This window comes from Lepidochelys kempii, chromosome 2, assembly GCF_965140285.1.
Source record: "Lepidochelys kempii isolate rLepKem1 chromosome 2, rLepKem1.hap1, whole genome shotgun sequence".
NCBI classification, from domain to species: domain Eukaryota; kingdom Metazoa; phylum Chordata; order Testudines; family Cheloniidae; genus Lepidochelys; species Lepidochelys kempii.
In genome coordinates this window covers 270035845-270052064 of record NC_136381.1, presented here as the reverse complement: position 1 = coordinate 270052064, position 16220 = coordinate 270035845, and the positions used below count along the sequence as shown (strand labels likewise).

General features: G+C 69.1%; 1 protein-coding gene across 1 annotated transcript in view; it reads right to left on the bottom strand.

The window, feature by feature from the left end:
* Positions 1-16220, bottom strand: part of LOC140906204 (SCO-spondin) — a 122405-nt gene that overhangs the window by 44042 nt on the left and 62143 nt on the right. Inside the window, 17 exon segments of the mRNA XM_078851346.1 lie at positions 433-578; positions 3092-3226; positions 4125-4295; positions 4620-4666; positions 4862-5114; positions 6436-6600; positions 7232-7414; positions 7807-7898; positions 8642-8767; positions 9750-9879; positions 10249-10371; positions 10538-10717; positions 11386-11550; positions 11980-12150; positions 13047-13178; positions 13660-14073; positions 15200-15355. Coding sequence (XP_078707472.1) covers positions 433-578; positions 3092-3226; positions 4125-4295; positions 4620-4666; positions 4862-5114; positions 6436-6600; positions 7232-7414; positions 7807-7898; positions 8642-8767; positions 9750-9879; positions 10249-10371; positions 10538-10717; positions 11386-11550; positions 11980-12150; positions 13047-13178; positions 13660-14073; positions 15200-15355 — 2789 coding nt within the window.

Genomic DNA, 16220 nt, shown 5'->3' with positions numbered 1-16220 from the left:
GGAGCCAGGACAGGGCACAGAACATGGCCCCCCAACCCCTCATGGCGTCACAGTTAAATTTCGGCACACACCCCTACTTTCAGTCCGACATTTCTAGGCTCCTTCGAAGAGCCCCAGCGCCAGCCAGGGCCGGGGGCCCCACAGCTCCCAGCCCTGACAGGTAACCCTGGTCCCAACACTCCCCCCTCCCCGGCTCCGTTCCACTCCGGTCCCTCCAGGGGACTTTCCTGGCAGGGGAAGGTGTCACGCTGGCAGTGTCTGGCCTATCCACGGAGCGCCAGCTTCCCCTCACCCTGCCTTGCCCCGTGGGAGCCGCTCTTGGGGCAGGAGTCCACGGCCTGTCCGGGCCCCCCCAGCTCTGTGCAGGGCCAGGTGCCCGCAGCTGGGCAGGCCTGGGGAGGCGGAGCTAGGGTGCGGGGGGCTCTCACTCACCAGCAGGACGGTGCTGGGGGGGCAGTAACAGCCAGCGTGGCAGGGCCTGTCAGCAGGGGGCTCCGTGCCCAGCTCCGCGCAGGAGGCCGGCGCGTCAGCGCATTCCTGCCACAGCTTCCCCTCTGGGCAGACGCCGGGCACCTCACCTGGGCACAGGGCGACAGCGGGAGGTAGAGGCAGAGAGGCACAGCAGGGAGAGCGGGGAGCCCACCGGCCCCTGGCCCCGGGGTCAGCACTGCCTGAGGGGAGAGCACCCCCCACTGAACCCCCCGCAGCAGCTGGTTCCTTGGTGCCGCCTACCGACTCCTTCTATCAGCCAGGTCCCTTGGTCCCCCCCATCAGCTGGTTTCCTTGGCGCCCTCCACCAGCCCCCCATCCCCGCAGCAGCTGGTGCCCATGGGAGGTCTCCCACCCCAGAACTAACCAGAGCCACCCCTGCCCGTTTCCAGCCTGTCATCCTGTGCTGCACTGGATCATAAACTCTGTGGCCGGAAGGGACTGTTATGAGCATCTCGTCTGACCCAGAGAGAGCACTGGGATGAAGCGGGATTTTTTTGTAATATTTTATATTAATCCCATGTGTGCCTCGGTTTCCCCTATACTGTGCCCGGCTGCCCAGCGTGGGGAAAAGGACGACGTTTGCTGCCAGGGTATGACGAAGCAGGGGGTTTTCTTGTTTTCAGTGGTTTGCATGCAGAGGGGGTGGGACTCAGTTTCCCTGGGTGTTACTGGTTTAACGAGGTGGTGGGAGAGGGAGTTTGTGGTTACAGAGGGCCAGCGAATGGCCTGGAGAATGGGTAGCCCAGCACGACTGGTGACCTGGTGACCGGGAGGCCCAGCTCAGGAGTCACAGCTGGGTCTGGCCAGTGCAGGGACAAAGGGCTGCGGAGAGAGGACCCTGGTGACCTGCCCCCTGGTGACCTGCCCAGCCGGTTCCAGTCAAAGGGAGGAGAGGCAGAGAGGAGACCCAGGCAGCCTGTTGACCTGGGACAGAAGGCAAAGGACCGAGGTGGGGCTTGGGGGCAGGTGATATCAGATGCCCATCTGGAAGTGGGGGCTCTGGGCTGGGAGGGGAGAGCAGCTAGGGCCCCCCTGGATGAGGGACAGACCTAGATGTGCTGTGCTGAGGGAGGCCAGGCCTGAGGCCTGGAGAGTTTCCTGGGCTGGGTTCAGATGCTCAATAAATCCTCCTGTGTTACGCTGGCTGAGAGTCTCTCCAGTCTAGAGATCGGGGGGATTGCTCCCTCTGGGAGTGGAGGCCCCGGGGGTCCAGGGCGAGTGGACTCCCTGAGGGGGCCCACGGCGAGAGACGGGTGGGCTGGAGGCTCAGAGGTGCAGTCCCAGGAGGCGGAGGGGTCTACAGCTTAACCCGCGAGAGAGGGTGGCCTTTTGAGAAGGGCTGTCGCACTGAAGGGGGCTCCCCCAAGGACCGTACGGAGCCGAGAGACAACACAAGTCCTGGGAGTCCGTGATACAGGGCAGGCTAAGAGATGGGGGGTGGTCGCCGAGCAGGCTGAGCCGACTGGACGAGCCCTGACAAAGGACTGGCCGAGGCCGACCCAGACCAATGGAAAACCTGAGCAGACAACGGCAGCCCCAGCCCCCGGATGTGGGCACCCAGCGGCCAGAGCGAGGAGGATTCCCTGCCCCGTGGCAGAGCCAAGGGCTGGGAGGTGCACTGCCTTGTCTGGCCCCTGGGCCGCCCCGGGCACCCCGTCCCAGAGACCAGGGCCCAGCTGGCAGGAACCAGTGAAAGGCGACGAGAACGCTCACGGGCCTGGAAAACTCCGCGAGGGAAGACTGGAGCGACGGCGGAGGGGATGGAGCAGAGGGGCCGTGAGACAAATCTGTACAATGAAGAGCGAAAAGGTCGGGGAGGTAGGATCTCTTACTGCACCAGCTTCTGTCGGGGAGAGTCTTCCAGCCACACACAGCTCTGGGTGGGGCTCCAAAGCTTGTCTCTCACCAGCAGAAGCTGGGCCAGTAAAAGCTGTTACCTGCCCCACCTTGTCTCTCTCAGAGCCTGGGACTCACCCGGCTACCCCTACACTGCATATAAAACAGCAGCTCAGCTAGGGAGGGCTGCCTGGGGGCGTCTGTTCCCCCTGACTCCTAGCACAGGAACAGGGGACATCCCATTACATGAAATTCAGAACTGATCAGAGGAAATGCTTTTTTCCGCAACACATGATTAGCATGTGGAACTCATTGCCACATGAAATCCCCGAGGCCAAGAGCTTAGCCAGATTCGGGAGGGGCTGGCCATTGTGATGGATAACAAAAACAGTCAGGGTTATTGCAATGATAACACGCTTTGGGGAAGGGAAATGAAACCTGCTGCTTCACGCTGCAGCCAATCTCTAGCTATCACAAACAGGGGTGCGATTATCCCCATCCGCTATCAGGGGGTTCTTACACCTCCCTCTGGCCCCTGGCAGGGCCGGGGCCGGGCTGGGGGGCCCCCGGGCTGACTCAGTCTGTCCGGCCGTATGGTCCCAGGGCACTCTGGCTGCAGCTCTGTGTACGGCCGTCAGGGCGGGAGCGGGGAGCCCGGCCCCAGAGGACGTGGGCCCGGGGCTGGACAGCCCTCCTTAGCTCAGGCTGCAGCCCCATGCCCAGGGAGCCTGTGGGCCAGCTGGCCGGACGGACAGTGTCTCACCGGCGCAGGGGTGGAGGTTGCAGGTGGTGAACTCGATCCGGTGCAGGACGGTGCTGCCCCGTGTGCGGTTCTGATAGCCGCCCCCGCAGGGCACGGAGCACTCCGACCAGGGACCCCACTCTGCCCCGGAGCCTGCTGGAGAGAGGGGGCAGCTCAGGCACACGCACCGGAGACCTCCCGACCCCAGAGACCCCGTCTCACAGGGCTAGAGACCCCAGGAGCCACCCCCTGCCTCAGAGACCCCACCCCACAGGGCCAGTGACCCAGGAGCTAACCCCTGCCCCAGAGACCCCACCCCCCAGGGCCAGTGACCCAGGAGCGGCAGAGACCCCACCCCACAGGGCCTGAGACCCCAGGAGCCATCCCCTGCTCCAGAGACCCCATCCCACAGGGACAGAGACCCCAGGAGCCATTCCCTGCTCCAGAGACCCCACCAACAGGGCCAGAGACCGCAGGAGCCATCCCCTGCCCCAGAGACCCCATCCCACAGGGACAGAGACCCCAGGAGCCATCCCCTGCCCCAGAGACCCCATCCCACAGGGTCTGAGACCCCAGGGGATACCCCCTACCCCACAGGGCCAGAGATCCCAGGAGCCATCCCCTGCCCCAGAGACCCCATCTCCCAGGGCCAGAGACCCCAGGAGCCATCCCCTGTCCCAGAGACCCAGCCCCACAGGGCCAGAGACCCCTGGAGACTCCCGACTGCCTGAGAGACCCCACCTCACAGGCCCAATGACCCAGGAGTGCCCCCAGGCTCCACAGTGTCACCGACCCCAGGAGCCACCAGGCCCCAGTGACCCTGAGCCCTCCTAGGGCAGGCGAAGTGGGGAGGCTTCGCGGGCTGCCAGGCTCCGGGGTGGGCACCACCCTGTGCCACGGCCCTCGCTGTGGCTCCAGCCCCGGGGCCCCCCCAGGCACAGGCCCCCAGAGCAGGGCTGTGCCCAGACAGCTGCAGCGGAGCACCCCAGCCCCCTGCCCTGGGGAAGTCCCTTCCGGCCCCGGGCCGGGGGCGGGGAGCCACTGGCCGACTCACCCCTGCAGGGCTGCAGGCTGCAGAACTCGATCTCCACGCCGGGGCCCTGGCAGTCGCGGCCCCCGAAGGCGGCGGGCGGATCGGAACCAGAGCGGTAACGCCGCCGGGTGCCCACGTTGCAGCTGCGGCTGCAGGAGCTCCACTCGGTCCAGCCGCTCCAGCCGCAGTGCACTGGGGAGACGGCAGGGTTAGGCCCCCGTGGGCACCGCAGCCCTGCCCACGCAAAGCCCTGGGGGCCCCATCCCTACCTTTATCCCGGGCTGGTGGGGACCGTCCTGCCCTGGCCCACCCCGCAGAGCCCCTAGCGTCCCTCAGTCTCAGTCGCTGCCCACCCTGGGGGCAGGTCTGTGAGGGGCCCTGCCTGCTGGGGACGGGCCTGAGACCCGCCCTCCTTTCCCCGGGGCTGTGGGCAGGCCTGGCCATAGCCTGTGCCCCACCCAGCCCCTGGTGCTCGCAGAGCCAGCGTGGGCAGGGCCTGGCGGGGGGCCGCGTTACCTGGGCAGGGCTCCGTGTCGCACACCATCTCCCCGGCCACGCAGGTGCTGCAAGGGAGACAGGGAGAGGCTCAGGGTGGCGACCCGCAGAGCCCGCCCCAGACCCGGCCGCAGCAGGCCCCGGGGCGCCCCTGGCAGGCGGGCTGCAGGAGGGACCCCGGAGCAGGCGCAGGGCTCGTGCCCAGTGTGGGGAGTGGCTGCCCTGAGCAGCAGGGCCTGGCCTCCCGGACGCCGGCGCCGTACCAGTTGTTGCAGGCGTCGCGGGGGGCGGTGTCGCCCGGCTGGTAGAGCGCCCCCCGGTGGTAGCACGGGCACCGGCTCCGCGGCACACAGCTGTCGTTCTGCAGGAAGAGGCCATCGGGGCAGTAACAGCCCTGGTAGCAGTGGGTGGCACACTCCACGCCGGCACCCTGGTCCATGCAGAGCCGCGGGCAGGCGCCCCCTGCTCGTCGGCACTCCTCAGCCGTCTGGTAGATCATGGGCGCGGGGCACAGTGCTGCGAGGAGAGAGGGGGTGAGACAGAGCCGTGGCGGGGCCCCAGGGGCTCTCGCCACGGGGGGGCAGGTGGTGGGCCCTGGCAGGCAGCCGGGGTGGCGGGCAGGAGAGAGACCCCCAGGTAACAGCCCCATTGGGGTCAGCTGTCATGGAGTCCCCGGGCGATGCTCTGGATCTGCTCCCTACGAAGCCAGGCAGGACTCTGGGGAAGTCTCCCTTCTGTGAGCAGCCTGTCTGCAGGACACACAGCTCCCCCGGCTCCCACCTTCCTGGGTCTGACCTCGGAGCATTCAGCCTCCTCTGCCCCTCCGTGCGCTTCCCACAGCGAGTCTGCCCAGGCGGGGTCCTGGGGAAGCCAGAGGGTCCTGCCCCCCAACTCCGCCGTCAGACGGGACTCTCAGCCAGCCAGTAAAACAGAAGGTTTATTAGACGACAGGAACATGGTCTAACACAGAGCTTGTAGGTGCAGAGAACCGGACCCCTCAGCTGCGTCCATTTTAGGGGCCAGTGAGCCAGACAATCACGTCTGCCCTTCACTCCATGTCCCAGCCAGCCCCAAACTGACTCCCCCTCCAGCCCCTCCTCCTCTGGGCTTTGTCCCTTTCCCGGGCCAGGAGGTCACCTGATTCCTTTGTTCTCCAACCCTTCGGCTCTCACCTTGCACGGGGGGGGGGAGGGCCCAGGCCATCAGTTGCCAGGAAACGGGGTGTCGGCCATTCTCTGTTTCCAGACCCCTGCACACACCTGCCCTCTAGGGCTCTGCAATGATCATACACCCTTACCCCACCCCCTAGATACTTAAGAACTGCACAGGGGAAACTGAGGCACCCCCACACTAGTCAGAGGAAACATTAAGAACAGTCCCACTTCGTCACATCAGCTCCCCCCATCACCATCCTGTCCCGTGGCAGGGCTCTCGCACCCCATCGCTCGGCAGCACACCATGCCCTGGACCAATCAGAGTGAGCCCCCCGCTCTGCCCCTTTTCAGAGCCTAGTGTCCTGGCCCACTAGCATAAGCCCCATGCCCGGTACCTCGGCAGGGCCCCGTGCCCAGCCCCTGGGGTGAGGCCCCCCCCGTACCTCGGCAGGGCCCCGTGCCCAGCCCCTGGGGTGAGGCCCCCCCCCTGTACCTCGGCAGGGCCCCGTGCCCAGCCTCTTGGGAGAGGCCCCCCCCCGTACCTCGGCAGGGCCCCGTGCCCAGCCCCTGGGGTGAGGCCCCCCCGCACCTCGGCAGGGCCCCGTGCCCAGCCCCTGGGGTGAGGCCCCCCCGCACCTTGGCAGGGCCCCGTGCCCAGCCCCTGGGGTGAGGCCCCCCCGCACCTCGGCAGGGCTGGCTGTCGCAGTCCCGGGTCTGGACGAGGGGCCCCGTGCACTCGGGCCCTCCGTAGGCCGGGTTGGAGCAGGTGCGGCTGCGGGTCTGGACGCCGGAGTCGCACGTAGCGGAGCATCGGGACCAGGCCGTCCAGGGGGTCCAGACGCCTCCCACTGCCAGGGGACATCAGAGGGCATGGCCTGACGAGCTCAGCAGGCCAGGAGCCGGGTCTGGGGGGTCCCCTCGGCACCATGCCGCTCCCCCAGAAGAGGGGCTCTGCCAAACCCACTGGGAACCTCCCAGCTGCCGCTCCTAGCCCTGTCCTGGCACCTGTTGCCCCAGCCCTGCCAGGGGCCTCGTGGGAGTCAGCCTGGATGCCACCCCCAACTGGGGAACCCCGGCCATCCTTGGGGAATGCCCCCCCCACCGACATAACCCTCCCTCCTCATTGCACACACTAGAACCCCACCCATGGATCCCCGTCCCTCCTCACGGGCTGCCCCCACCAAAGCAGCCCCTCCATCCTTGTGGTCTAGAACCCCGCCCATGGATCCCCCTCCTTCCTCAGAGCCTAGAACCCTGCCCATGGATCCCCCTCCTTCCTCAGAGCCTAGAACCCCACCCATGGATCCCCCTCCATCCTTGTGGTCTAGAACCCCGCCCATGGATCCCCCTCCTTCCTCAGAGCCTAGAACCCCGCCCATGGATCCCCCACCCTCCTCGAGGGCTGCCCCCACAAGCCCCCTTAGACACTGCTATGGCCCTTTGTCTCCCGTCCATCCCTCCCTCCAGCTGGGCTCTCACCGGGGCAGGGCGGTGTGTCACACTGCTCCTCCTGCACGGGTGCCCCCTGGCATCGCCCAGCGCCCTCCCCGGTGTCGTTGCAGTGACGGAACCGCTTCCTCACGCCGACATGGTCCACATCGTAGAAGCAGGTCTTGGAGCAGGGGGACCAGGGCGTCCAGTCGCTCCAGGGGCCGGTGGGCTCTGGGGATCACGGGGGGATGGGGTGGGGGACAGGGCTGATCAGCACTGCCCGGCTGTGACATCAGGGGGGCTATGGACAAACCCCAGGGACGGGCCCCCGGGCTCAGGCTCTGGCGCCCGAGGACAGGGAGGACAGCGGTGCCCCAGGCCAGGGCGGAGGGCCAGGCAGGGCATGTTCTGTTCTCAACTGGTGGCACAATGGGAGGATTGGGCCAGTTGTCATCTCCAACGCCAGCTGGCAGAGCTGCCCGGACGCCTGGGTTCCACGCCCAGGCTGCTCTGCACTACCCCAGAAGGAGTGCTGCCCTACGACCCAGGGCAACACGTGCCAGGACAGAGGGACCCTGTCCCCTCCCCGCAGGCTGCCCCGGGGCCGGGCGCGGTGTACGTACCGGAGACACAGGCCGTGTGGCACTCGCGGACTTGCTGTGCGTCCCCCTCGCACGGGGCTCCGCCGTTGGCAGGTGCCGGGTTGGTGGGGGATCTGGGGAGGTGGGGGCAGGTAGTTAGGGAGAGCGATCGCCAGGGGGCAGCACAGCTGGGTGCTGCACCACGGCAACACCTGCCACGGGTGCCAGGGCGCTGCAGCCCACGGCCCCCCGGCAACGCCACAGCGAGGGGGGACCCTGATTCTCCTCCTGCAGGATCCTGCTTCCCGGCAGCGGGGAGGCTGAGCGGGCATGTCGAGGCGCCCCCTGCCCACAGGGACCCCGTGCTGCCCGCAGGAATCGCTGCCCCCGTGCCAGGACACGGGGCCAACGAGAGAATTCGGGCGACACGGACGGGGCAGACCGGAGGGGACCGAGGGGTCACCGCTGAGTTTGAAATCCCCCCTGAAAGCCGGCACACCCCAGAGCACAGCGCCCCCTAGTGCTGCACTGGGGTCAGCACTGACTGAGGGGAGAGCGCCCCCTACTGAGCCCCCCTACACACAGCACCCCCTACTGAGCCCCGCCCCGCTCCCTGCTGCCCAGCGCTCCCACCAAGCCCCCGCCCTGCTCCCTCGCGCCCCCCATCCCAGCACTGCTTGTGACAGGAGACAGCCCCTGCCGAGCCCCTGCAGGACGGCACCCCTAGCATGGCACTCAGGCCAGCGCTCCCAGCGTGGGCCCTACTGAGTCCCTACTCCCAGCCCCGCAGTGTCTGGTTTTCTTGGGGGTCTCCTGCTGTGGGAGGGTCCCAGGGCGGTGCCCACCCGGCGGGGTCCATGCACTTCCCCCTCTGCACCTGAATCTCTCCCGCATGCCGACTCCGCAGCTGCGGTCGCAGGGTGTCCACGGGGACCAGGCCGACCAGCCGCAGTTAACGGGGCAGGCCAGGTCGTCGCATGTCACCACCCCGTCCAGGCACACGCTGGGGAGAGGAGACGCAGGGTCAGGGGGCCTGGGCCCAGGGCTCCCTGCCGCACGTGCGGCGCACTCAGTGGGGGCCGCAGGGCCATCGGCCGGCCGGGGCTGCCATGAGGCCTAACACTGACCCACACTCCAGCAGCCCTGGGCACAGATGCTGCTGCCCGGCACTCGGCAGGGCCGGCCCCGCGCTGAGCCAGAGCCCAAGGGACAGTGCCAGGGAGCGCCACACAGAGCGACGGGGCAGGGCTGTTGGAGAGCACCCAGGGGTGTGTCTGGTGGGTGCAACATGCTGGGGGCAGGAGGGCTGCTGTGGGCACAGTGCCCAGGGCAGGCCAGGGGCAGGGCGTGCGGAGCGAGCCGAGGGGGAGGAGCCCAGGCCCCGTCAGGGCGGGCAGAGCATGGGGAGCGCGCGCAGGGCGTGCGGAGCGAGCCGAGGGGGAGGAGCCCAGGCCCCGTCAGGGCGGGCAGAGCGTGGGGAGCGCGCGCAGGGCGTGCGGAGCGAGCCGAGGGGGAGGAGCCCAGGCCCCGTCAGGGCGGGCAGAGCGTGGGGAGCGCGCGCAGGGCGTGCGGAGCGAGCCGAGGGCGAGGAGCCCAGGCCCCGTCAGGGCGGGCAGAGCGTGGGGAGCGCGCGCAGGGCGTGCGGAGCGAGCCGAGGGGGAGGAGCCCAGGCCCCGTCAGGGCGGGCAGAGCGTGGGGAGCGCGCGCAGGGCGTGCGGAGCGAGCCGAGGGGGAGGAGCCCAGGCCCCGTCAGGGCGGGCAGAGCGTGGGGAGCGGGCGCAGGGCGTGCGGAGCGAGCCGAGGGCGAGGAGCCCAGGCCCCGTCAGGGCGGGCAGAGCGTGGGGAGTGGGCGCAGGGCGAGCAGCGCCCCGATGCGGCAGCCTGGGGGCAGCAGGGCGCACGGGCAGGCGGGGGGCAGCGCAGGCAGGGCCGACGCCCGCGAGGGGCCGTCCGGGGGCCCCAGAGCCCAGCCCCCCGGCACTCACCACTGGCTGCAGTTGTCGTGCAGGAACATCTCCCCGGGGAGGCGCCGCTCCTGGCTGAAGTCACAGTGGCACTGGCTGACGTTCACGCAGCCGCCCTCCTGCAGGTAGAGTCCCGGCGGGCACCGGCAGCCTGCCAACGCCAGCCGGACGCAGTGAGGCCGGGGGGCGCGGGCCTGGTGGACCCTCGGCGCCCAGGGATCGGGTCACCCAGCAGGGACCCAGAGTCACCCGCCAGAGAGAAGCCCCAGGACTCCAGGCAGCGGGGCTGTGGGCTGGGCGCCGGTACACGGAGGGCACCCGAGGCCATCGCCTCCCAGGCCTGGGGGAGACTCAGTCCCGGCCGGCTGAGAGGCCGGGGTGGATGGGGAGGGGGCCGCCGGGGCCAGGCCGGGCGACAGCCGGGGATGTGAAGGACGGAGCCATTGGCCAGGGCCCCTGCGCTCTCGCTGATGCCCTGCCGCCCCTCCCCTGCCCCCCAGCGCCCCCCTGCGCCGCTCACCCTCCACACAGCGGCTGTGGCAGCTCCTCTCGGCGTTCAGCTCCCGGCAAGACTGGGGGCACGGCGCCACCAGGCCCCTCTCGCAGTCCCCTGCCTGCACGTGCACCATCTCGGGGCCACAGTCTGGAGGGGCGCAAGGCAGTCAGGCCCAGACCCTCCAGCTGCCCCACACACCCCTCCCAGTGCCCCCCATTCCCACTCCACGTCCTCCCCCAGCATTCCCCACGCAGACCCATGGGCCCTCATCCCCCCCCATAGCCCTTCCCCGCCTTTGCCGCTCTTTGCTTACCGCGGGCATCCCCGCAGGGCTGCAGGTTGCAGGGCTCTGTCTGCACGGCGTCGCCGGGGCAGGGCTGGCCCCCGTTCTTGGGCGGGGGGTCAGCGCAGCTCCTCGTGCGGCTCCGCACTCCGCCCCGGCACTCGGCGTCGCAGTCCGACCACTCGCCCCAGGGGGCCCAGGTGCCATTCACTGACCCAGAGAAGGGGCAGGGACGGGGTGAGCACAGAGCTGGAGAGCCCTGGCCTGCTCTCAGCCCCGCTGGCCTGGCCCCATGCCACGCCGGATTCCCCTCCCCCCGCCCGACCTTGCGACAGGCGAGGGCCCCGCGCCCTGCCACCGGCCGCCAGCGATGCTCGCAAGGCTGGGGGCAGCTCCCCGTGGGACAGTCCCACACAGTGAGGTCCACTGCCGGGGGGGGGTGGTCCACGTTCCCCGGATGCCTCCAACAGCAGCTAGGCAAAGTGCAGAGGCCGGGAAGGGCGGCTGGCTGGGTCCAGCAGGGCAGGAGTGGGGCCCAGACCCTGGCAGCCCAGCCCTTGCCCGAGCGGCAGGGCTGGGCCATGGGGCTCAGTAGATGGGGGCTGTGTGCTGAGGAGGGGGCTGAGCCTCTATCCCCAGCTATGAGGGGCTGTGCAGAGGGAGCAGGCAGGTGGGGCGGGGTCCCTGCTCCCCAGGGGGCGCAGTGGGCACAGCAGGGGTTTCTGCTTCCCAGGGGGGCATGGCGGGTGGGGATCTCTGCTCCCCAAGGGGCAAAGCGGGTGGGCAGGGGTCTCTGCTCCCCAGGGGGCGCAGCGGGCGGGGGTCTTGGCGGGCAGGGCAGGGGTCTCTGCTCCCCAGGGGGCAGGCTGGGGGCTCACCTGGGCAGGCCCGGAGGAAGCAGGAGCGGCTGTCGAACTCGTTGCGTTCACACTGACCCCCGGGCAGGGCGTTCCGGAGCAGGTCCCGCTGGCGGAAGGTGATGCCCAGCCCGCACGACCGGCTGCACTCGCTCCAGCCGCTCCAGGGAGACAGGATGCAGTCCACTGGCGGGGCAGGAGACAGGCCTTAGAGATGGGGGTGCCAAGGGCTCCGGCCAGCCCCGCTGCACCCCGGGACATTTCCCCAGCCGGACCCAGCGCCCTGGGATCCAGCCTCGCCTTGTCTAGTCCGGGCCCCAGCCGGGGGCCATGCAGGCTGGGGCTCGTGGTGCTGGCCCCAGGGCCACCAGGGCTCCCATGGCCAGGATCTGCCGGAACCGGACAGCTCCAGAGCCTGGCCCCTGGCACCAGACCGCAGCAGCCATGGCTGTGCCTGCTGGAGATGGAGCCAGTGGGAGGGCAGGGGGCGGCTGTTGGAGGTCGGGCAGGCCTGGCTCCCTGCTCCGAGGTTCAGGCAGCTCCCCAAGCGTCGCTGGGAGGTTCCAGGGGGACAGGCCCAGGGCCGAGCGCCCGGAGCAGGAGCCCGGCACGTACCACAGCTGCTCTCGTCAGAGCCGTCCTGGCAGTCCGGGTGCAGGTCGCAGCGCTTCTCCAGGGCCAGGCACTCCCCGCTGCCACAGGACAGCTGCTTGGCAGAGCAGACGCTGGGCCGCCCGGTCGGGGAGGCCAGGGTGGCGATGGGGACGGCCAAGGCGGTGGGGCCTCCTGCAGAGACAGGCAGCCGCCCACAGGAGAGAAGTGAGGGGGGCGTCTGGCCCGGCCCTCAGCTACCACCTGCCAGGGCTAACACCGACCCGTGGGCCTGGCCCAGCGCCCCCAGCCCGCAGGCACCGAGCCCCATTCGCTCAGCGAGGAGCCGCCCGCCTCCAGCCCCTGGGAGCCCAGCCTGGCAGCTCCTAGGCCAGCCTCGCCAGCCTTTGCCCATGTGTGACCCGCTGGGCTGGTCCTGGTCTAATTCCTGCCCACATCAGGAGTGGGCCCTAGCCCCACACTGGCAGTCCGCGAAGGGGGCTCAATGCTGAACCCCACAGGCCCCAGGAGCGGGGCTGACAGTCCCACTTACTCCACAGAGGCCCCCAAGCAGGGCCTTAGGGGGTGGTAATTTTCTGTAATGTTTTGTATGAACATGGTGGGTGCCTCAGTTTCCCCCAGGCGGTTGGAAAGGGAAAGGGCTGGTGGCTCTTCCCAGAGGCCCAGGGAGGCAGATGTGGCTCACACCTGGCTGTCTGGGGTTGGGGGCCAGGTCAATGGAGGGTCCCTGAAGACAATGGCAAAGCCAACCACTGGGACATTTGGTACCTAGCAACTAACCCCCGCCCACCAGCTGGGGAACAAATAGCAAGGAGGAGCCTTGAGGGCCAGGCCTGGGAACACAAACAAAAAGAGGTGGGGGACAGAGCAAGAGCCAGGTCTGGCACACTGAGGGGCCTCCCAAAGACCGTTCCAAAGCTGGGGCCATAGCCCCGCTCCTGTGGGTCTGTGACGGGGGCCAGGGTGCTGGGAGGATCTGGCGCCAGGCGAGCCCCCAGGTCAAATCCAGGGTGTCCAGCTCCATTGTGGGGTGGCTATGAGGGTCTGGCCCCATCCCTCTCCCCACTCACCGCAGTGCCACTCGTCTGACCCGTCCAGGCAGTCCTCCTGCCCGTCGCACACGAAGGCGGCCTCCACGCAGCCCAGCACCTCGCAGGCAAACTGGCCCTGGGTGCAGAGGAGCCGGGGGAAGGGCAGCCCTGCTGGAAGAACACACGGGCTGGGGGGCTGGCACTGAACCCCCTGCGGGGTGCCCAGCGCAGAGCTATCCTGTCCCCAGTAGCCCCTCACGCGTGGCATCCTTAGGGGACAGGGTCGCAGCTCTGCCCCACTGCGCGGGGCTGGATCTCGGCAGGCCCAGGGCTGCTCCCCTGGAGGGCACAGACTATCTGCAGAGTCGCGGAGCCAGGCAGGGTCCAGGGGAACTCGGAACGGTGGGAGGAGGTGCCCAGGCCAGGGCACGTGGGTAAGGCCCGCCTTAGAGAGGCCAGCAGCTGTTTAATGGGCAGGGTTTCGCAGGGCAGCTCCCCCACAGGGGTCAGCAGCTCCGCTCCCTGCAATGGCTGGGTTCTCCTTGGGGGTCACCCCCCGCCCATCCCTGCTCAGCTGGCAAGCTCCCGGCCACAGCTCTGCCACGGCCCATCCACGGCCCTGCCCTCCCCCCAGCACCGGCCCCCTGCTTACCAGCCAGAGTGGTGGCCAGCCCAGGCCTGCCAGGCTGGGAGGGGCCAGTGTGCAGCCCAGGCAGCCCCGTGGTGCCAGGCCCAGGACCGGCTGCCGACACAGTCACAGCCGCCATGCCCGGCAGGGTGGGGCCCAGCAGGCGTGGGCTCCCCGGAGAGGTTGTCCCTGCCCAGAAGAGCCCAGGAGTCCCTGGGGACCAGGCAGTGGGCATCTCCCCCGGGCGCCCGGGCTCTGGGCTTGCCACGCCGGGAGCTCTGGAGCGCCTGGATTCCTCCACAAGGCCAGGCGTCCCAGTGCCCCACCAAGGCCGAGCTGTGCTCAGGTGGGGCACCTCGGGGCCAGCTGCTCCAGGCCTGCGCATGTCCCCTGCAGGCCCTGTCGTCCCCAGCGTTGGCACGGTGCCCGGCTCCTTCCCTGGGTGAGCCAGAGAGAGAAAACGTGTCAGTGACGGGCTGGGCCAGTCACCCTGACTTCGGCCAGACCCACCTGCCTCCCCCACAGCCCCGCCTGCCTCCGCCCAGACCCACCTGTCTTCGCCCAACCCCACCAGCCTCCCACCCAGCCCCTCCTTCCTCCCCGCAGCCCCGCCTGCCTCCCCCCAGACCCACCTGTCTTCGCCCAACCCCGCCTGCCTTCGCCCCAGCCCCGCCTGTCTTCGCCCAACCCCACCAGCCTCCCACCCAGCCCCACCTTCCTCCCCGCAGCCCCGCCTGCCTCCCCCCAGACCCACCTGTCTTCACCCAACCCCGCCTGCCTTCGCCCCAGCCCTGCCAGCCTCCCACCCAGCCCCACCTTCCTCCCCGCAGCCCCACCTTCCTCCTGCCTCAGCCCCGCCTGCCTCCCCCCTCCCCACCTGAGATACGGAGGTATGTGGGGGTCACCAAGCTGGCTGAGCCAACTGGACAGGCCGTCAGGAAGGACTGGCTGAGGCTGCCCCAGATCAATGGAAAACCCGAACAGACAATGGCAGCCCCAGCCCCTGGACCTGGGCACAGGGAATCTGGGCACAGACCCGGCTGGAGAGCTAAGGGCTGGGAAGTGCAGGGGGATGAGAGAAGCTGGCTGCGGGAAGGAGTTGAGGCTCCCTACCTTGGGGTCTGACCCAGGGGGTCAGACAGAGACAGGCAGCATCATCAGTGGGGGTCCTGACAGCAGGGCTGCGCTCTGGGCTGGCCAGGAGAGAGGGTGCTCTGACCATCCAGGGCTCAGCTCCGGGCTTCCCAGGCTGCCTGAGGGTTGCTGCAGGTCCGGGCTAGGCCTGTCGGTCCCTGTGGAGCAGAAGAGGCTCCCCCAGGACCCCTTGGGGTCTGACATTGCGAGGGGGCTCCTCCTGGACACAGCTGTAGCCCCGACGCTGGGGATCCGTGACACCGACACCACCCCCTGGGGCAGCAGGCGCAGGGCTGGTTTGGGGACTGTGGGGCTGCTGGCAGGACGGGCCGGGCCTGTCCATTCCCAGTGACTCGGACACTCCTGCTCTCTAATGGGGACCCAGCACCCGGTGCCACGTCTCTTTGCCCTGCTCCCGGCCCACTCTCACCTGCTGCCATGGTGCCTGGCGGCTTCACTGGCTGGCCCGTGGGTTTGGCCTCACGGCTCTCATTGACTGTGCTGGGAATCCTGGATCCTGGGACCAGAGTCGCCGTGGGGAGCAGGGGGTGCTCAGAGGTGGGCCTGGGCCCCAGTGGAGCAGCACCTTGGGGAGAGGGAGAAGGAACTGATCAGTGGGAGGGCCATGGTGCTGGCTGAGCTGCTCTGGGTCCCCCCTCCTGCCCCCTAGATTCCCACGTCCTGCCCCCTAAGCCTCCCCATCCTGCCCCCCCACCTAGCACATCCCTGCTCGCCCAGGAAGGCCCTGCAGCCGGCCCTGCCATCACAGGGGGCCGCAGGGGCTTCACACAGCGCCCCGAGGCCCCCACCATCCCCCACCAGCAGCACGCCCCAGTCCCGGGGACCCCGACCCCAGGCAGAGTCGTGCACTCCGGTCTCCCCAGGGCAGAGGCTGGACTCGGGGGCAGAGACGAGACAGCTCAACGGGGAAGGCTCCGGGCCCCACCTGTCGTGCCCAGGGTGCCTGGCCCTATGGGAGAGGTGCCCGCAGCTGGCAGTGCTGGGAAATGGGGCTCAGGGGAGAGCAGGAGACATGGCGGGGGCTGGGGAGATGGAAAGGGCTCAGAGAAGCCTCCATAGGGTGGGGGTGGGGGGAACACGTGCCTGCTGGTCTCTAGGGCACATCCCCCGGGGGCGAGGGAATGGCTATCGGGGGGCGCCTGGGAACGGGCGACGGAGCTGGGCCATGGGGGAACCTCCCGCGGGGGATCCTCTCCTCAGGGTCTGAGTCACTCACACCCGCGTGGGCAGAGCCCGGGGCAGGCCGCCGGTGGCCCCTCGCCCGTCCATGCCCAGCCGCCAGGGCAGTTCTGGCTCTCTCTGCTCCAGGCTCTCTCCAGCCCCCCGCCCCCCCGGCAAGGATTCCCTGACTAATGGGATGTTTTCCTGGGGACTCGGCCCAACTGTCCCTTCCTGCGGTGCCCTGACTGACCCCCGGGCACTTGCCCCCT